Genomic DNA, 19,807 nt, shown 5'->3' with positions numbered 1-19,807 from the left:
AATACCCAGTAATACCCCTCTTACCTGTAATCTCCAGTACGTGGGGTATAACACCCAGGAATACCCCTCTTACCTGTAATCTCCACTACATGGGGTATAACACCCAGTAATACCCTTCTTACCTGTAATCTCCAGTACATGGGGTATAATACCCAGTAATACCCCTCTTACCTGTAATCTCCAGTACATGGGGTATAATACCCAGTAATACCCCTCTTACCTGTAATATCCACTACATGGGGTATAATACCCAGTAATACCACTCTTACCTGTAATCTCCAGTAGATGGGGTATAATACCCAGTAATACCCCTCTTACCTGTAATCTCCAGTACATGGGGTATAATACCCAGTAATACCCCTCTTACCTGTAATCTCCACTACATGGGGTATAACACCCAGTAATACCCCTCTTACCTGTAATCTCCAGTACATGGGGTATAATCCCCAGTAATACCCCTCTTACCTGTAATCTCCAGTACATGGGGTATAATCCCCAGTAATACCCCTCTTACCTGTAATCTCCAGTACATGGGGTATAATACCCAGTAATACCCCTCTAACCTGTTATCTCCACTACATGGGATATAATCCCCAGTAATACCCCTCTTACCTGTAATCTCCACTACATGGGGTATATCACCCAGTAATACCCCTCTTACCTGTAATCTCCACTACATGGGGTATAATACCAGTAATACCCCTCTTACCTGTAATCTCCAGTACATGGGGTATAATCCCCAGTAATACCCCTCTTACCTGTAATACCACTACATGGGGTATAATACCCAGTAATACCCCTCTTACCTGTAATCTACAGTACATGGGGTATAATACCCAGTAATACCCCTCTTACCTGTAATCTCCACTACACGGGGTATAATACCCAGTAATACCCCTCTTACCTGTAATACCACTACATGGGGTATAATACCCAGTAATACCCCTCTTACCTGTAATCTACAGTACATGGGGTATAATACCCAGTAATACCCCTCTTACCTGTAATCTCCAGTACATGGGGTATAATACCCAGTAATACCCCTCTTACCTGTTATCTCCACTACATGGGATATAATCCCCAGTAATACCCCTCTTACCTGTAATCTCCACTACATGGGGTATATCACCCAGTAATACCCCTCTTACCTGTAATCTCCACTACATGGGGTATAACACCCAGTAATACCCCTCTTACCTGTAATCTCCACTACATGGGGTATAATACCAGTAATACCCCTCTTACCTGTAATCTCCAGTACATGGGGTATAACACCCAGTAATACCCCTCTTACCTGTAATACCACTACATGGGGTATAATACCCAATAATACCCCTCTTACCTGTAATCTACAGTACATGGGGTATAATACCCAGTAATACCCCTCTTACCTGTAATCTCCACTACACGGGTATAATACCCAGTAATACCCCTCTTACCTGTAATACCACTACATGGGGTATAATACCCAGTAATACCCCTCTTACCTGTAATCTACAGTACATGGGGTATAATACCCAGTAATACCCCTCTTACCTGTAATCTCCAGTACATGGGGTATAATACCCAGTAATACCCCTCTTACCTGTAATCTCCACTACATGGAATATAACACCCAGTAATACCCCTCTTACCTGTAATCTCCACTACATGGGGTATAATACCCAGTAATACCCCTCTTACCTGTAATCTCCACTACATGGGGTATAACACCCAGTAATACCCCTCTTACCTGTAATCTCCACTACACGGGGTATAATACCCAGTAATACCCCTCTTACCTGTAATACCACTACATGGGGTATAATACCCAGTAATACCCCTCTTACCTGTAATCTACAGTACATGGGGTATAATACCCAGTAATACCCCTCTTACCTGTAATCTCCAGTACATGGGGTATAATACCCAGTAATACCCCTCTAACCTGTTATCTCCACTACATGGGATATAATCCCCAGTAATACCCCTCTTACCTGTAATCTCCACTACATGGGGTATATCACCCAGTAATACCCCTTTTACCTGTAATCTCCACTACATGGGGTATAATACCAGTAATACCCCTCTTACCTGTAATCTCCACTACATGGGGTATAATACCCAGTAATACCCCTCTTACCTGTAATCTCCACTACATGGGGTATAATACCCAGTAATACCCCTCTTACCTGTAATCTACAGTACATGGGGTATAATACCCAGTAATACCCCTCTTACCTGTAATCTCCACTACACGGGGTATAATACCCAGTAATACCCCTCTTACCTGTAATACCACTACATGGGGTATAATACCCAGTAATACCCCTCTTACCTGTAATCTACAGTACATGGGGTATAATACCCAGTAATACCCCTCTTACCTGTAATCTCCAGTACATGGGGTATAATACCCAGTAATACCCCTCTTACCTGTTATCTCCACTACATGGGATATAATCCCCAGTAATACCCCTCTTACCTGTAATCTCCACTACATGGGGTATATCACCCAGTAATACCCCTCTTACCTGTAATCTCCACTACATGGGGTATAACACCCAGTAATACCCCTCTTACCTGTAATCTCCACTACATGGGGTATAATACCAGTAATACCCCTCTTACCTGTAATCTCCACTACACGGGGTATAATACCCAGTAATACCCCTCTTACCTGTAATACCACTACATGGGGTATAATACCCAGTAATACCCCTCTTACCTGTAATCTACAGTACATGGGGTATAATACCCAGTAATACCCCTCTTACCTGTAATCTCCACTACATGGGGTATAATACCCAGTAATACCCCTCTTACCTGTAATCTCCACTACATGGAATATAACACCCAGTAATACCCCTCTTACCTGTAATCTCCACTACATGGGGTATAATACCCAGTAATACCCCTCTTACCTGTAATCTCCACTACATGGGGTATAACACCCAGTAATACCCCTCTTACCTGTAATCTCCACTACACGGGGTATAATACCCAGTAATACCCCTCTTACCTGTAATACCACTACATGGGGTATAATACCCAGTAATACCCCTCTTACCTGTAATCTACAGTACATGGGGTATAATACCCAGTAATACCCCTCTTACCTGTAATCTCCAGTACATGGTGTATAACACCCAGTAATACCCCTCTTACCTGTAATCTCCAATACATGGGGTATAATACCCAGTAATACCCCTCTTACCTGTAATCTCCAGTACATGGTGTATAATACCCAGTAATACCCCTCTTACCTGTAATCTCCACTACATGGGGTATAACACCCAGTAATACCCCTCTTACCTGTAATCTCCAGTACATGGGGTATAATACCCAGTAATACCACTCTTACCTGTAATCTCCACTACATGGGGTATAATACCCAGTAATACCAATCTTACCTGTAATCTCCACTACATGGGGTATAATACCCAGTAATACCCCTCTTACCTGTAATCTCCACTACATGGGGTATAATACCCAGTAATACCCCTCTTACCTGTAATCTCCAGTACATGGGGTATAATACCCAGTAATACCCCTCTTACCTGTAATCTCCAGTACATGGGGTATAATACCCAGTAATACCCCTCTTACCAGTAATCTCCACTACATGGGGTATAACACCCAGAAATACCCCTCTTACCTGTAATCTCCACTACATGGGGTATAATACCCAGTAATACCCCTCTAACCTGTAATCTCCACTACATGGGGTATAACACCCAGTAATACCCCTCTTACCTGTAATCTCCACTACATGGGGTATAACACCCAGTAATACCCCTCTTACCTGTATTCTCCACTACATAGGGTATAATACCCAGTAATACCCCTCTTACCTGTAATCTCCAGTACATGGGGTATAATACCCAGTAATACCCCTCTTACCAGTAATCTCCACTACATGGGGTATAACACCCAGTAATACCCGTCTTACCTGTAATCTCCACTACATGGGGTATAATACCCTTTAATACCCCTCTTACCTGTAATCTCCGGTACATGGGGTATAACACACAGTAATACCCCTCTTACCTGTAATCTCCACTGCATGGGGTATAATACCCAGTAATACCCCTCTTGCCTGTAATCTCCACTACATGGAGTATAACACCCAGTAATACCCTCTTACCTGTAATCTCCACTACATGCAGTATAATACCCAGTAATAACCCTCTTACTTGTAATCTCCACTACATGGGGTATAATACCCAGTAATACCCCTCTTACCTGTAATCTCCACTACATGGTGTATAACACCCAGTAATACCCCTCTTACCTGTAATCTCCACTACATGGGGTATAACACCCAGTAATACCCCTCTTACCTGTAATCTCCAGTACATGGGGTATAATCCCCAGTAATACCCCTCTTACCTGTAATCTCCAGTACATGGGGTATAATACCCAGTAATACCCCTCTTACCTGTAATCTCCAGTACATGGGTTATAACACCCAGCAATACCCCTCTTACCTGTAATCTCCACTACATGGGGTATAATACCCAGTAATACCCCTCTTACCTGTTATCTCCACTCCATGGGGTATAATACCCAGTAATACCCCTCTTACCTGTAATCTCCACTACATGGGGTATAATACCCAGTAATACCCCTCTTACCTGTAATCTCCACTACATGGAGTATATCACCCAGTAATACCCCTCTTACCTGTAATCTCCATTACATGGGGTATAACACCCAGTAATACCCCTCTTTCCTGTAATCTCCACTACATGGGGTATAATACCAGTAATACCCCTCTTACCTGTAATCTCCACTACATGGGGTATAATACCCAGTAATACCCCTCTTACCTGTAATCTCCACTACATGGGGTATAACACCCAGTAATACCCCTCTTACCTGTAATCTCCACTACACGGGGTATAATACCCAGTAATACCCCTCTTACCTGTAATCTCCACTACATGGGGTATATCACCCAGTAATACCCCTCTTACCTGTAATCTCCACTACATGGGGTATAACACCCAGTAATACCCCTCTTACCTGTAATCTCCACTGCATGGGGTATAATACCAGTAATACCCCTCTTACCTGTAATCTCCACTACATGGGGTATAATACCCAGTAATACCCCTCTTACCTGTAATCTCCACTACATGGGGTATAACACCCAGTAATACCCCTCTTACCTGTAATCTCCACTACACGGGGTATAATACCCAGTAATACCCCTCTTACCTGTAATACCACTACATGGGGTATAATACCCAGTAATACCCCTCTTACCTGTTATCTCCACTACATGGGGTATAATACCCAGTAATACCCCTCTTACCTGTAATCTCCACTACATGGTGTATAACACCCAGTAATACCCCTCTTACCTGTAATCTCCACTACATGGAGTATATCACCCAGTAATACCCCTCTTACCTGTAATCTCCACTACATGGGGTATAACACCCAGTAATACCCCTCTTTCCTGTAATCTCCACTACATGGGCTATAATACCAGTAATACCCCTCTTACCTGTAATCTCCACTACATGGGGTATAATACCCAGTAATACCCCTCTTACCTGTAATCTCCACTACATGGGGTATAACACCCAGTAATACCCCTCTTACCTGTAATCTCCACTACACGGGGTATAATACCCAGTAATACCCCTCTTACCTGTAATATCCACTACATGGGGTATATCACCCAGTAATACCCCTCTTACCTGTAATCTCCACTACATGGGGTATAACACCCAGTAATACCCCTCTTACCTGTAATCTCCACTACATGGGGTATAATACCAGTAATACCCCTCTTACCTGTAATCTCCACTACATTGGGTATAATACCCAGTAATACCCCTCTTACCTGTAATCTCCACTACATGGGGTATAACACCCAGTAATACCCCTCTTACCTGTAATCTCCACTACACGGGGTATAATACCCAGTAATACCCCTCTTACCTGTAATACCACTACATGGGGTATAATACCCAGTATTACCCCTCTTACCTGTAATCTACAGTACATGGGGTATAATACACAGTAATACCCCTCTTACTTGTAATCTTTAGTACATGTTGTATAACAGCCAGTAATACCCCTCTTACCTGTAATCTCCACTACATGGGGTATAATACCCAGTAATACCCCTCTTACCTGTAATCTCCAGTACATGGTGTATAACACCCAGTAATTCCCCTCTTACCTGTAATCTCCAGTACATGGGGTATAATACCCAGTAATACCCCTCTTACCTGTAATCTCCAGTACGTGGGGTATAACACCCAGGAATACCCCTCTTACCTGTAATCTCCACTACATGGGGTATAACACCCAGTAATACCCTTCTTACCTGTAATCTCCAGTACATGGGGTATAATACCCAGTAATACCCCTCTTACCTGTAATCTCCAGTACATGGGGTATAATACCCAGTAATACCCCTCTTACCTGTAATATCCACTACATGGGGTATAATACCCAGTAATACCACTCTTACCTGTAATCTCCAGTAGATGGGGTATAATACCCAGTAATACCCCTCTTACCTGTAATCTCCACTACATGGGGTATAATACCCAGTAATACCCCTCTTACCAGTAATCTCCACTACATGGGGTATAACACCCAGAAATACCCCTCTTACCTGTAATCTCCACTACATGGGGTATAATACCCAGTAATACCCCTCTTACCTGTAATCTTCACTACATGGGGTATAACACCCAGTAATACCCCTCTTACCTGTAATCTCCACTACATGGGGTATAACACCCAGTAATACCCCTCTTACCTGTAATCTCCACTACATGGGGTATAATACCCAGTAATACCCCTCTTACCTGTAATCTCCACTACATGGGGTATAATACCCAGTAATACCCCTCCTACCTGTAATCTCCACTACATGGGGTATAACACCCAGTAATACCCCTCTTACCTGTAATCTCCAGTACATGGGGTATAATACCCAGTAATACCCCTCTTACCTGTAATCTCCACTACATGGGATATAACACCCAGTAATACCCCTCTTACCTGTAATCTCCAGTACATGGGGTATATCACCCAGTAATACCCCTCTTACCTGTAATCTCCACTACATGGGGTATATCACCCAGTAATACCCCTCTTACCTGTAATCTCCACTACATGGGGTATATCACCCAGTAATACCCCTCTTACCTGTAATCTCCACTACATGGGGTATAACACCCAGTAATACCCCTCTTACCTGTAATCTCCACTACACGGGGTATAATACCCAGTAATACCCCTCTTACCTGTAATCTCCACTACATGGGGTATAATACCAGGTAATACCCCTCTTACCTGTAATCTCCACTATATGGGGTATAATACCCAGTAATATCCCTCTTACCTGTAATCTCCAGTACATGGGGTATAATACCCAGTAATCCCCCTCTTACCTGTAATCTCCACTACATGGGGTATAACACCCAGTAATACCCCTCTTACCTGTAATCTCCAGTACATGGGGTATAATACCCAGTAATCCCCCTCTTACCTGTATTCTTCACTACATGGGGTATAACACCCAGTAATACCCCTCCTACCTGTAATCTCCACTACATGGGGTATAATACCCAGTAATACCCCTCTTACCTGTAATATCCAGTACATGGGGTATAATACCCAGTAATACCCCTCTTAACTGTAATCTCCACTACATGGGGTATAACACCCAGTAATACCCCTCTTACCTGTAATCTCCACTACATGGGGTATAATACCCAGTAATACCCCTCTTACCTGTAATCTCCACTACATGGGGTATAACACCCAGTAATACCCCTCTTATCTTTAATCTCCACTACATGGGGTATAACACCCAGTAATACCCCTCTTACCTGTAATATCCAGTACATGGGGTATAACACCCAGTAATACCCCTCTTACCTGTAATATCCACTACATGGGGTATAATACCCAGTAATACCCCTCTTACCTGTAATCTCCAGTACATGGGGTATAATACCCAGTAATACCCCTCTTACCTGTAATCTCCACTACATGGGGTATAATACCCAGTAATACCCCTCTTACCAGTAATCTCCACTACATGGGGTATAACACCCAGAAATACCCCTCTTACCTGTAATCTCCACTACATGGGGTATAATACCCAGTAATACCCCTCTTACCTGTAATCTTCACTACATGGGGTATAACACCCAGTAATACCCCTCTTACCTGTAATCTCCACTACATGGGGTATAACACCCAGTAATACCCCTCTTACCTGTAATCTCCACTACATGGGGTATAATACCCAGTAATACCCCTCTTACCTGTAATCTCCACTACATGGGGTATAATACCCAGTAATACCCCTCCTACCTGTAATCTCCACTACATGGGGTATAACACCCAGTAATACCCCTCTTACCTGTAATCTCCAGTACATGGGGTATAATACCCAGTAATACCCCTCTTACCTGTAATCTCCACTACATGGGATATAACACCCAGTAATACCCCTCTTACCTGTAATCTCCAGTACATGGGGTATATCACCCAGTAATACCCCTCTTACCTGTAATCTCCACTACATGGGGTATATCACCCAGTAATACCCCTCTTACCTGTAATCTCCACTACATGGGGTATATCACCCAGTAATACCCCTCTTACCTGTAATCTCCACTACATGGGGTATAACACCCAGTAATACCCCTCTTACCTGTAATCTCCACTACACGGGGTATAATACCCAGTAATACCCCTCTTACCTGTAATCTCCACTACATGGGGTATAATACCCAGTAATACCCCTCTTACCTGTAATCTCCACTATATGGGGTATAATACCCAGTAATATCCCTCTTACCTGTAATCTCCATTACATGGGGTATAATACCCAGTAATCCCCCTCTTACCTGTAATCTCCACTACATGGGGTATAACACCCAGTAATACCCCTCTTACCTGTAATCTCCAGTACATGGGGTATAATACCCAGTAATCCCCCTCTTACCTGTATTCTTCACTACATGGGGTATAACACCCAGTAATACCCCTCCTACCTGTAATCTCCACTACATGGGGTATAATACCCAGTAATACCCTTTTACCTGTAATATCCAGTACATGGGGTATAATACCCAGTAATACCCCTCTTAACTGTAATCTCCACTACATGGGGTATAACACCCAGTAATACCCCTCTTACCTGTAATCTCCACTACATGGGGTATAATACCCAGTAATACCCCTCTTACCTGTAATCTCCACTACATGGGGTATAACACCCAGTAATACCCCTCTTATCTTTAATCTCCACTACATGGGGTATAACACCCAGTAATACCCCTCTTACCTGTAATATCCAGTACATGGGGTATAACACCCAGTAATACCCCTCTTACCTGTAATATCCACTACATGGGGTATAATACCCAGTAATACCCCTCTTACCTGTAATCTCCAGTACATGGGGTATAATACCCAGTAATACCCCTCTTACCTGTAATCTCCAGCCGGTATTCCCGGGTCTCCTCACTGATTGGGTTTGTGATCCGGACACGGAGTCTCCTCCCGGCATCGTCTCTCTCGGCGCTCGGGATAATCATTGTCCTATTGTCATCTATCAGCCGGTACCGGTCCGGGAGACGACCCCCGACCACATCCCAAGTCACAGCCGCCTCCTCTCCAGAGAACTGGACACTCACAGCAATGTCCTGACCCAGAAGGATTGGGGTTCTGGTTATGTTGTAGAATAGAATCGGATCTGGAAGTATAAGAAGAAGTTTGGTCGCTATCAGTCATGTGACATCACCTTGTCTAGTCTAGGTCACGGGTATAGAGCGCTAGCTCTGCAGTCCGGGTCAGTCTCTTACCTAGTACAGTGCTGTCTATGGAGTGTAGGGAAGTTTCTTACCTAGTACAGTGCTGTCTATGGAGTGTAGGGAAGTTTCTTACCTAGTACAGTGATGTCTATGGAGTGTAGGGAAGTCTCTTACCTAGTATAGTGATGTCTATGGAGTGTAGGGAAGTTTCTTACCTAGTACAGTGACGTCTATGGAGTGTAGGGAAGTTTATTACCTAGTACAGTGATGTTTATGGAGTGTAGGTAAGTTTATTACCTAGTACAGTGATGTCTATGGAGTGTAGGGAAGTTTCTTACCTAGTACAGTGCTGTCTATGGAGTGTAGGGAAGTTTCTTACCTAGTACAGTGATGTCTATGGAGTGTAGGGAAGTTTCTTACCTAGTACAGTGATGTCTATGGAGTGTAGGGAAGTCTCTTACCTAGTACAGTGATGTATATGGAGTGTAGGGAAGTTTCTTACCTAGTACAATGATGTCTATGGAGTGTAGGGAAGTCTCTTACCTAGTACAGTGATGTCTATGGAGTGTAGGGAAGTTTCTTACCTAGTACAGTGCTGTCTATGGAGTGTAGGGAAGTTTCTTACCTAGTACAGTGATGTCTATGGAGTGTAGGGAAGTTTATTACCTAGTACAGTGATGTTTATGGAGTGTAGGGAAGTTTATTACCTAGTACAGTGATGTCTATGGAGTGTAGGGAAGTTTCTTACCTAGTACAGTGCTGTCTATGGAGTGTAGGGAAGTTTCTTACCTAGTACAGTGATGTCTATGGAGTGTAGGGAAGTTTCTTACCTAGTACAGTGATGTCTATGGAGTGTAGGGAAGTTTCTTACCTAGTACAGTGATGTCTATGGAGTGTAGGGAAGTCTCTTACCTAGTACAGTGATGTCTATGGAGTGTAGGGAAGTTTCTTACCTAGTACAGTGATGTCTATGGAGGGCAGGGAAGTCTCTAACCTAGTACAGTGATGTATATGGAGTGTAGGGAAATCTCTTACCTAGTACAATGATGTCTATGGAGTGTAGGGAAGTCTCTTGCTTCCTGTGAAATGTGACGTTATACACACAGGAGTCGTCCTTCCTGGCATCTGTTAGGGTCCAGCACCCGCTGCTTGTGTCCAGGTGGAGTCTGGGCTCATATTTATTCTGGATATGGAGACGATGACACCATAGAGATATCAGATCCACCTCTTGATGTTCACACTCTTTGGAGAGCGTCAGGATGCCATCTGCTTGAGGACATTTCATGCTGCAGTCAGAGATGTCTGAACCTCTCTGCACATAGACTCTTCCTGATGAGAGTGGTAGTTCAGTCAAGATAATGAGGATAGCTGTGTAGACAACGGAGGAGAACAGTACCTGTCTCAGTAACAAATCTTCTAGCAGTACTATGGGAACATGAAGTTATGATGTTTGTTTACGAGACGCTGGCTGTACGAGACGCTGGCTGTACGAGACGCTGGCTGTGCGAGGCGCTGGCTGTGCGAGACGCTGGCTGTACGAGACGCTGGCTGTACGAGACGCTGGCTGTACGAGACGCTGGCTGTACGAAACGCTGGCTGTACGAGACGCTGGCTGTACGAGACGCTGGCTGTACGAGATGCTGTGCCACCTAAATGCTTTGACTTTTGGCTTCCCCAAAGTAAATATAATTGTCCCTATTGGGATTTATCCTATTACTATGAGACAGGGAACTGTGAAGGGACCACTAGGCCTTCATCACTTGGAGTCGTCCAGGAATACGGCCGTCCCAGAGCTGTAAAAGTCCAGTATTCACGAAGCACCAGGGGATCAGGCAGAGGACTAAGCCAGAGACAGGCCAAGTGAGACAAGCTTCAGGCCAAGGGTATGGACTGGTAGCTTCAAAGTCAGGTGCCGCTGGGGTCGTCACTAGAGATGAGCGAGCACTAAAATGCTCGAGTGCTCGTATGGAATAACGAACCCCATTGAAGTCAATGGGAGAATCACGCATTGCAGATGTTCGGTACATCTGCTAACTTATCTGACGACAGGCGTGCTGAACGGTGTTCTTCACAACAGTATGTGAAGAACAATGGGGGTCATTTACTAAGGGTCCGATTTGCGGTTTCCTGACGTGTTACCCGAATATTTCTGATTTGCGTCGATTTTACCTGAATTGACCCGGGTTTTTGGCGCATGTGATCGGATTGTGACGCCGGCGTGCATGTGGCGGAAATCGGGGGCGTGGCTGAACGAAAACCGGATTAGGAGAAAACGCCACATTTAAAAAAAAAAAAAAGTGTCGCTGGACACGCGCTTACCTTCACCTGGCAATGGATCGTGAACTCTAGCGGACTTCGGCGGACTTCAGCGCAGCAGCACCTGGTGGACGTCGGAGGAACTGCCTTAGTGAATCGCCGAAAGACCCGAATCCACCGCAGAGAATGCGCCGCTGGATCGCGAATGGACCGGGTAAGTAAATCTGCCCCAAATATGTGTGAAGAACACATTGCAGATGTATGCGGCGAATTGCCCCGGGTATTTGGCGCACATGACCGGCTTGTGGCGCTTCGGCGCCGGCTTCCATGCGAAATTGGAGGGCGTGGCCGTCAGACAACCCAATGGATGCGGAGAAACCGCGGAATTTAAAAAACTTATTGTGATGCAAGGAAGAAGATGGTGAACTCTGGTGGACCTCGGCGCTGCAGCGACACATGTTGGATATTGTGCGCACAATATTAGTGAATCGCGCCGGACCCGATGCCTCGTCGGACAACGCGCCGTGGGTTCGCGACACGACCAGGTAAGTAAATGTGCCCCACATGTCTAGGTGAGCAGAGCAGCACATCCAGCTTAAAATACTGTTACATGTCCTTAGCACTTCTTGATTTGATAAGAAATGCAGAGAGTGAGCTCAGATAAAATATAAGAGTTTTAGTTGAATAAAAATGGTTTAATTAGCACTAGAGATGAGCGAACACTAAAATGCTCGGGTACTCGTTATTCGAGACGAACTTTTCCCGATGCTCGAGTGCTCGTCTCGAATAACGAGCCCCATTGAAGTCAATGGGAGACTCGAGCATTTTTCAAGGGGACCAAGGCTCTGCACAGGGAAGCTTGGCCAAACACCTGGAAACCTCAGAAAAGGATGGAAACACCACGGAAATGGACAGGAAACAGCAGGGGCAGCATGCATGGATGCCTCTGAGGCTGCATAATCGCACCATTATGCCAAAATTATGGGCAACAGCATGGCCATGACAGAGTGACAGAATGAAGCTAGATAGCATGTAAAACATCCAATAATTGACCCTGACACTATAGGGGACGGCATGCAGAGGCAGCGGCAGCAGGCTAGAGAGTGTCATGGCGACATACCCTAAATGGACTCAGGCTTCAAACCAATGGGTGGCAGAGAGGAACCAAAGGAGGTGAGCAAGAAGCGCTCAAATAATATCGCTACATGATAAAAGTTTGCCAGTATATTTTGTGGATTACACAGCAGGGTGGCGACAAAGTTAACAAGTTTGATGTGGAATGCCCTGTAATAGCTCTTGGGCGGTGTGCCTTTTATCGCCTAGGCTCAGCAGTTTGAGCACCGCCTGCTGTCGCTTAGCGACGGCACTGCTGCTGTGCCTAGAGCTACCGACTGATGGCGCCATGCCCACGGATGGTAATTCGGAGGAGGAGGAGGTGGAGGAGGGTTGGGAGGAGGCATAGTAGGCCTTTGAGACCTGGACCGAGGTAGGCCCCGCAATTCTCTGCGTCGGCAGTATATGACCAGCCCCAGGGTCAGACTCGGTCCCAGCCTGCACCAAGTTAAGTGTAGTAGTGTTCTTATAAGTTTGGGATATGGCGGGTGAGGGGAATGTAAACAGATGCGCAAGAAGCGCATGATGCGCATGGAGCTGGCGCTCCGCTGCCAGGCGAGCTTTCGCCAATCCAAGCCCCTGTCTCTAGGCTACTCCCCAAACAGCACTTTTGTATAAGATCAAGTGTAGTAGCGTTCTTATAAGTTTAGGATATGCCGGGTGAGGGGAATGTAAACAGATGCGCAAGAAGCGCTGAAATAATATTGGTAAATGATAAAAGTTTGCCAGTATATTTTGTGGATAACACAGCAGGGTGGCGACAAAGTTAACAAGTTTGATGTGGAATCCATGAAAACAACCCAAATTTCTGCCTGACACACCTCGTTTGATAAAGGGACGATGTATGGAGGCAGCTATATGGACGACTTTTGGAGGTAGCAATGGAGACAACGTGTGGAGGCTGCTATGGAGACAATTTAATTTGGATAGTGCCTGTATGTGGCAGTCCCAAAAATTTTTCAAACCAGAGGAGCAGGTAGGTGGCCCTCCAGTAAAATGGAATAGATTGAGTGCCTGTATGTGGCAGTCCAAAAAAATTTTCAAACCAGAGGAGCAGGTAGGTGGCCCTCCAGAAAAATTGAATAGATTGAGTGCCTGTATGTGGCACTCCCAAAAATTGTTTAAAACAGAGGACCGGGTAGGTGGCCCTCCAGAAAAATTAAATGCATAAAGTACTATAGCAAGAGCCAGTGGGCCCTGTCAAAAAATAGCCAGTTTCCTCTGCTTTACTGTACAAAGAGGAGGAGAAGGAGGAAAATGAGGAGGAGGAGGAGTGGATCAATTATTCAGGTTGAGCTTCCTTCACCTGGTGGAGATTGGAAATTATGAGAAATCCAGGCTTTATTCATCTTAATAAGCGTCAGCCTGTCAGCGCTGTCAGTCGACAGGCGTGTACGCTTATCGGTGATGATGCCACCAGCTGCACTGAAAACCCGCTCGGACAAGACGCTAGCGGCAGGGCAGGCAAGAACCTCCAAGGCGTACAGCGCCAGTTCGTGCCACATGTCCAGCTTTGAAACCCAGTAGTTGTAGGGAGCTGTGTGATCATTTAGGACGATGGTATGGTCAGCTACGTACTCCCTCACCATCTTTCTGTAAAGATCAGCCCTACTCTGCCGAGACTGGGGACAGGTGACAGTGTCTTGCTGGGGTGACATAAAGCTGGCAAAAGCCTTGTAAAGCGTACCCTTGCCAGTGCTGGACAAGCTGCCTGCTCGCCTACTCTCCCTCGCTACTTGTCCCGCAGAACTACGCACTCTGCCGCTAGCGCTGTCAGAAGGGAAATACTGTTTCAGCTTGTGCACCAGGGCCTGCTGGTATTCATGCATTCTCACACTCCTTTCCTCTGCAGGGATGAGAGTGGAAAGATTTTGCTTGTACCGTGGGTCCAGGAGAGTGAATACCCAGTAATCGGTGCTGGAATAAATTCTTTGAACGCGAGGGTCACGGGATAGGCAGCCTAGCATGAAATCTGCCATATGCGCCAGAGTACCAACGCGTAAGAATTCACTCCCCTCACTGGCCTGACTGTCCATTTCCTCCTCCTCCAACTCCTCCAACTCCTCTTCTTCTGCCCATACACGCTGAACAGTGAAGGACTCAACAATGGTCCCCTCTTGTGTCTCGCCAACATTCTCCTCCTCTTCCTCCTCATCCTCCTCCACCTCCACCTCCTCCGATATGCGCTGAGAAACAGACCTGAGGGTGCTTTGGCTATCAACAAGGGAATCTTCTTCCCCCGTCTCTTGTGACGAGCGCAAAGCTTCCGACTTCATGCTGATCAGAGAGTTTTTCAACAGGTCAAGCAGCGGGATGGTGAGGCTGATGATGGCGGCATCGCCACTGACCATCTGTGTTGACTCCTCAAAGTTACTCAGCACCTGACAGATATCAGACATCCACGTCCACTCCTCATTGTAGACTTGAGGAAGCTGACTGACCTGACTACCAGTTCTGGTGGAAGTTGACATCTGGCAGTCTACAATCGCTCGGCGCCGCTGGTAAACTCTGGATAACATGGTCAGTGTTGAATTCCACCTCGTGGGCACGTCGCACAACAGTCGGTGAGCGGGCAGTTGGAGGCGGCGCTGCGCTGCCCTGAGAGTGGCAGCATCTGTGCTGGACTTCCTGAAATGCGCACAGATGCGGCGCACCTTCGTGAGCAAATCAGACAGATTGGGGTATGTCTTGAGGAAACGCTGAACTATCAGATTTAACACATGGGCCAGGCATGGCACATGTGTCAGTCTGCCGAGTTGCAGAGCCGCCACCAGGTTACGGCCGTTGTCACACACAACCATGCCTGGCTTCAGGTTCAGCGGTGCCAGCCACAGATCAGTCTGCGCCGTGATGCCCTGTAATAGCTCTTGGGCGGTGTGCCTTTTATCGCCTAGGCTCAGCAGTTTGAGCACCGCCTGCTGTCGCTTAGCGACGGCACTGCTGCTGTGCCTAGAGCTACCGACTGATGGCGCCGTGCCCACGGATGGTAGTTCGGAGGAGGAGGTGGAGGAGGGGTGGGAGGAGGAGGAGGCATAGTAGGCCTGAAACACCTGGACCGAGGTAGGCCCCGCAATCCTCGGCGTCGGCAGTATATGACCAGCCGCAGGGTCAGACTCGCTCCCAGCCTCCACCAAGTTAACCCAATGTGCCGTCAGCGATATATAGTGGCCCTGCCCGGCAGCACTCGTCCACGTGTCCGTGGTCAGGTGGACCTTGTCAGAAACGGCGTTGGTCAGGGCACGGATGATGTTGTCTGACACGCGTGCTGGTGCAGGGCTGGGACGGCACATCGGGAAAAGTAGTGGCGGCTGGGGACCGAATACCGAGGGGCGGCCGCCGCCATGAGGTTGCGAAAGGCCTCGGTCTCTACTAGCCTATAGGGCAGCATCTCCAGGCTAAGCAATCTGGAGATGTGCACATTAAGGGCTTGGGCGTGCGGGTGGGTTGCACTATATTTGCGTTTCCGCTCCAGCGTCTGGGGTATGGAGAGCTGAACGCTGGTGGATGCTGTGGAGGATCGTGGAGGCGACGATGGGGTTTTTGTGGCAGGGTCCTGGGCAGGGGGCTGACTATCAGCTGACACAGGGGAAGGAGCAGTGGTGTGCACGGCCAGAGGTGAACGGGCTTGTTGCCACTGAGTGGGGTGTTTAGCATTCATATGCCTGCGCATACTGGTGGTAGTTAAGCTAGTAGTGGTGGAACCCCTGCTGATCCTGGTTTGGCAAATGTTGCACACCACAGTCCGTCGGTCATCCGGTGTTTCCTTAAAGAACCTCCAGACTTCTGAAGATCTAGCCCTCGCCGCAAGAGCCCTCGCCACGGGAGCTTCACTAGTTGACACATTTGGCGCTGATGCACCAGCTCTGGCCCTGCCTCTCCGTCTGGCCCCACCACTGCCTCTTCCAACCTGTTCTGGTCGAGGACTCTCCTCCGTCTCAGAAGCACTGTGTTCACCCGGCCTCTCAACCCAGCTTGGGTCTGTCACCTCATCATCCTCCGATCCCTCAGTCTGCTCCCCCCTCGGACTTCCTGCCCTGACAACAACTTCCCCACTGTCTGACAACCGTGTCTCCTCATCGTCGGACACCTCTTTACACACTTCCACTACGTCAAGAAGGTCATCATCACCCACAGACTGTGACTGGTGGAAAACCTGGGCATCGGAAAATTGCTCAGCAGCAACCGGACAAGTGGTTTGTGACTGTGGGAAGGGTCCAGAAAACAGTTCCTCAGAGTATGCCGGTTCAAATGCCAAATTTTCCTGGGAGGGGGCAGACTGGGGGGGAGGAGGCTGAGGTGCAGGAGCTGGAGGAGTGGCGATTTCGGTGACATGGGTGGACTGCGTGGAAGACTGACTGGTGGACAAATTGCTCGAAGCATTGTCAGCAATCCACGACATCACCTGTTCGCACTGTTCTGGCCTCAACAGTGCTCTACCACGAGTCCCAGTAACTTCAGACATGAACCTAGGGAGTGTAGCTCTGCGGCGTTCCCCTGCTCCCTCATAAGCAGGTGGTGTCTCACCCCGCCCAGGACCACGGCCTCTGACCCCTGCAGTAGTTGGACGCCCACGTCCCCGCCCTCGTCCTCTACCCCTAGCCCTCGGGTTAAACATTTTTAAAATGAGAGTTATAACTTTAATTTTTTTTAAACTTTTTTTTGTGTTTTTTGTTTTTTTTTGTGTTTTTGGGTTTTTAAAACCAAACAATGCTATCCTATTGCTATGGCTATTTTCTAGCCAAGTATGAAAGCACACTACTATGCCAGATGAGATGACACTGAGTTATTAAACAAAATAAACGTAAAATAAAAAAGGAAAAATGGCAGACTGTGCCGAATTGAAATCCAACCCCTACAAAATTTTCCCACTTCGGTCTTTGCAATGGATATGTGCGTCACTAAGCGCAAAACACAGCGGTCGCAAGTCTCACTACAAATTGCTCACAATTGGCTAGTAGATGCACTGCAGCAAGTACAGCCACCAGCAGATCAACCAGAAATCAAATATATATAACGCTACTGTAGGCGTAAGTAAGCCGTTTGGATTCTCCTATGGCTATTTTCTAGCCAAGTATGAAAGCACACTACTATGCCAGATGAGATGACACTGAGTTATTAAACAAAATAAACGTAAAATAAAAAAGGACAAATGGCAGACTGTGCCTAATTGAAATCCAACCCCTACTAAATTTTCCCACTTTGGTGTTTGAGGTGGATATGTGTGTCACTAAGAGCTAAACACAACGGTAGCAAGTCCCCCTGCTAATTCCTCACAAAATGGTACTAGATGCAAATAAAAAAAAAAAAAGTAGAACGTTATTGTAGCCCTAAGAAGGGCTGTTGGGTTCTTGTAGAATCACTCCTGCCTAACAGTAAGCTAATAGAACACCCTAACGCTTTCCCTGACCAGCAGCAGCTCTCTCCCTAGCGGCATCCAGACACAGAATGATCCGAGCAGCGCGGGCAGGGGCTAGTCTATCCCAGGGTCACCTGATCTGGCCAGCCAACCACTGCTATCCACGTGTAAGGGTACCACGTCATGCTGGGTGGAGTGCAGAGTCTCCTGGCTTGTGATTGGCTCTGTTTCTGGCCGCCAAAAAGCAAAACGGCGGGAGCTGCCATTTTCTCGAGCGGGCGAAGTATTCGTCCGAGCAACGAGCAGTTTCGAGTACGCTAATGCTCCAACCAGCATCAAGCTCGGACGAGCATGTTCGCTCATCTCTAATTAGCACCAAAAGGAAAAATATTACAAAGTATTTAAAGAAATAAAATAAGAGACAATAAGAAATTCACAAGCAAAATAAAATAAAGTTCCCAAAATACAAAAATGTATGTGTAGTGTGTGCAAGGTAAAGCTCCACCCCTGACCCCTTGAATAGGACCCTTTTTTAAACCCTAAACTCCCATAGACTTGCATTGTAAGTCAAATTAATCCATTGGCCTTGTTCACATGCAGACAACGCGTGTGAAAAGACTGATGACTGTGCAAACCTAAGAACGTGAGCTGGTGCAATGCTCACAGGTGCAATACTCACAGGTGCAATGCTCACGGGTGCAATGCTCACAGGTGCAGTGCTCACAGGTGCAATACTCACAGGTGCAATGCTCACGGGTGCAGTGCTCACAGGTGCAATGCTCACAGGTGCAATGCTCACTGGTGCAATGCTCACAGGTGCAATGCTCACGGGTGCAGTGCTCACAGGTGCAATGCTCACAGGTGCAATGCTCACTGGTGCAATGCTCACAGGTGCAATGCTCACGGGTGCAGTGCTCACAGGTGCAGTGCTCACAGGTGCAGTGCTCACAGGTGCAATGCTCACAGGTGCAATGCTCACGGGTGCAGTGCTCACAGGTGCAATGCTCACAGGTGCAGTGCTCACAGGTGCAGTGCTCACAGGTGCAGTGCTCACAGGTGCAGTGCTCACAGGTGCAATGCTCACAGGTGCAATGCTCACGGGTGCAGTGCTCACAGGTGCAATGCTCACAGGTGCAGTGCTCACAGGTGCAGTGCTCACAGGTGCAATGCTCACGGGTGCAATGCTCACAGGTGCAATGCGATATTGATGCGTTCCCAATATCTTGAATGGGACATGAAAGCCGTGCGCGACTTCAAATAAAACCACGCTTACATTTTAAAGTACAATAAAAACCCTGCA

The 19,807-nt window shown here is 46.8% G+C and overlaps 1 protein-coding gene across 1 annotated transcript in view; it reads right to left on the bottom strand.

The window, feature by feature from the left end:
* Nucleotides 1-11,172, bottom strand: part of LOC140119700 (uncharacterized) — a 58,564-nt gene extending 47,392 nt beyond the window's left edge. Inside the window, exons 1-2 of the mRNA XM_072139011.1 lie at nucleotides 10,818-11,172; nucleotides 9,461-9,724 (exon numbers count right to left, since the gene is read on the bottom strand). Of these exons, the coding sequence (XP_071995112.1) occupies nucleotides 9,461-9,724; nucleotides 10,818-11,067 (514 nt within the window). The 5' untranslated portion in view covers nucleotides 11,068-11,172. The remainder of the gene's footprint in view (nucleotides 1-9,460; nucleotides 9,725-10,817) is intronic.
* Between the last annotated feature and the right edge of the window lie 8,635 nt (nucleotides 11,173-19,807).

The sequence above is a fragment of the Engystomops pustulosus genome, chromosome 2 (assembly GCF_040894005.1).
Source record: "Engystomops pustulosus chromosome 2, aEngPut4.maternal, whole genome shotgun sequence".
Lineage (NCBI taxonomy): Eukaryota > Metazoa > Chordata > Amphibia > Anura > Leptodactylidae > Engystomops > Engystomops pustulosus.
The sequence above is the reverse complement of the archived record's forward strand: the minus strand, read 5'-3'. Positions and strand labels throughout refer to the sequence as shown.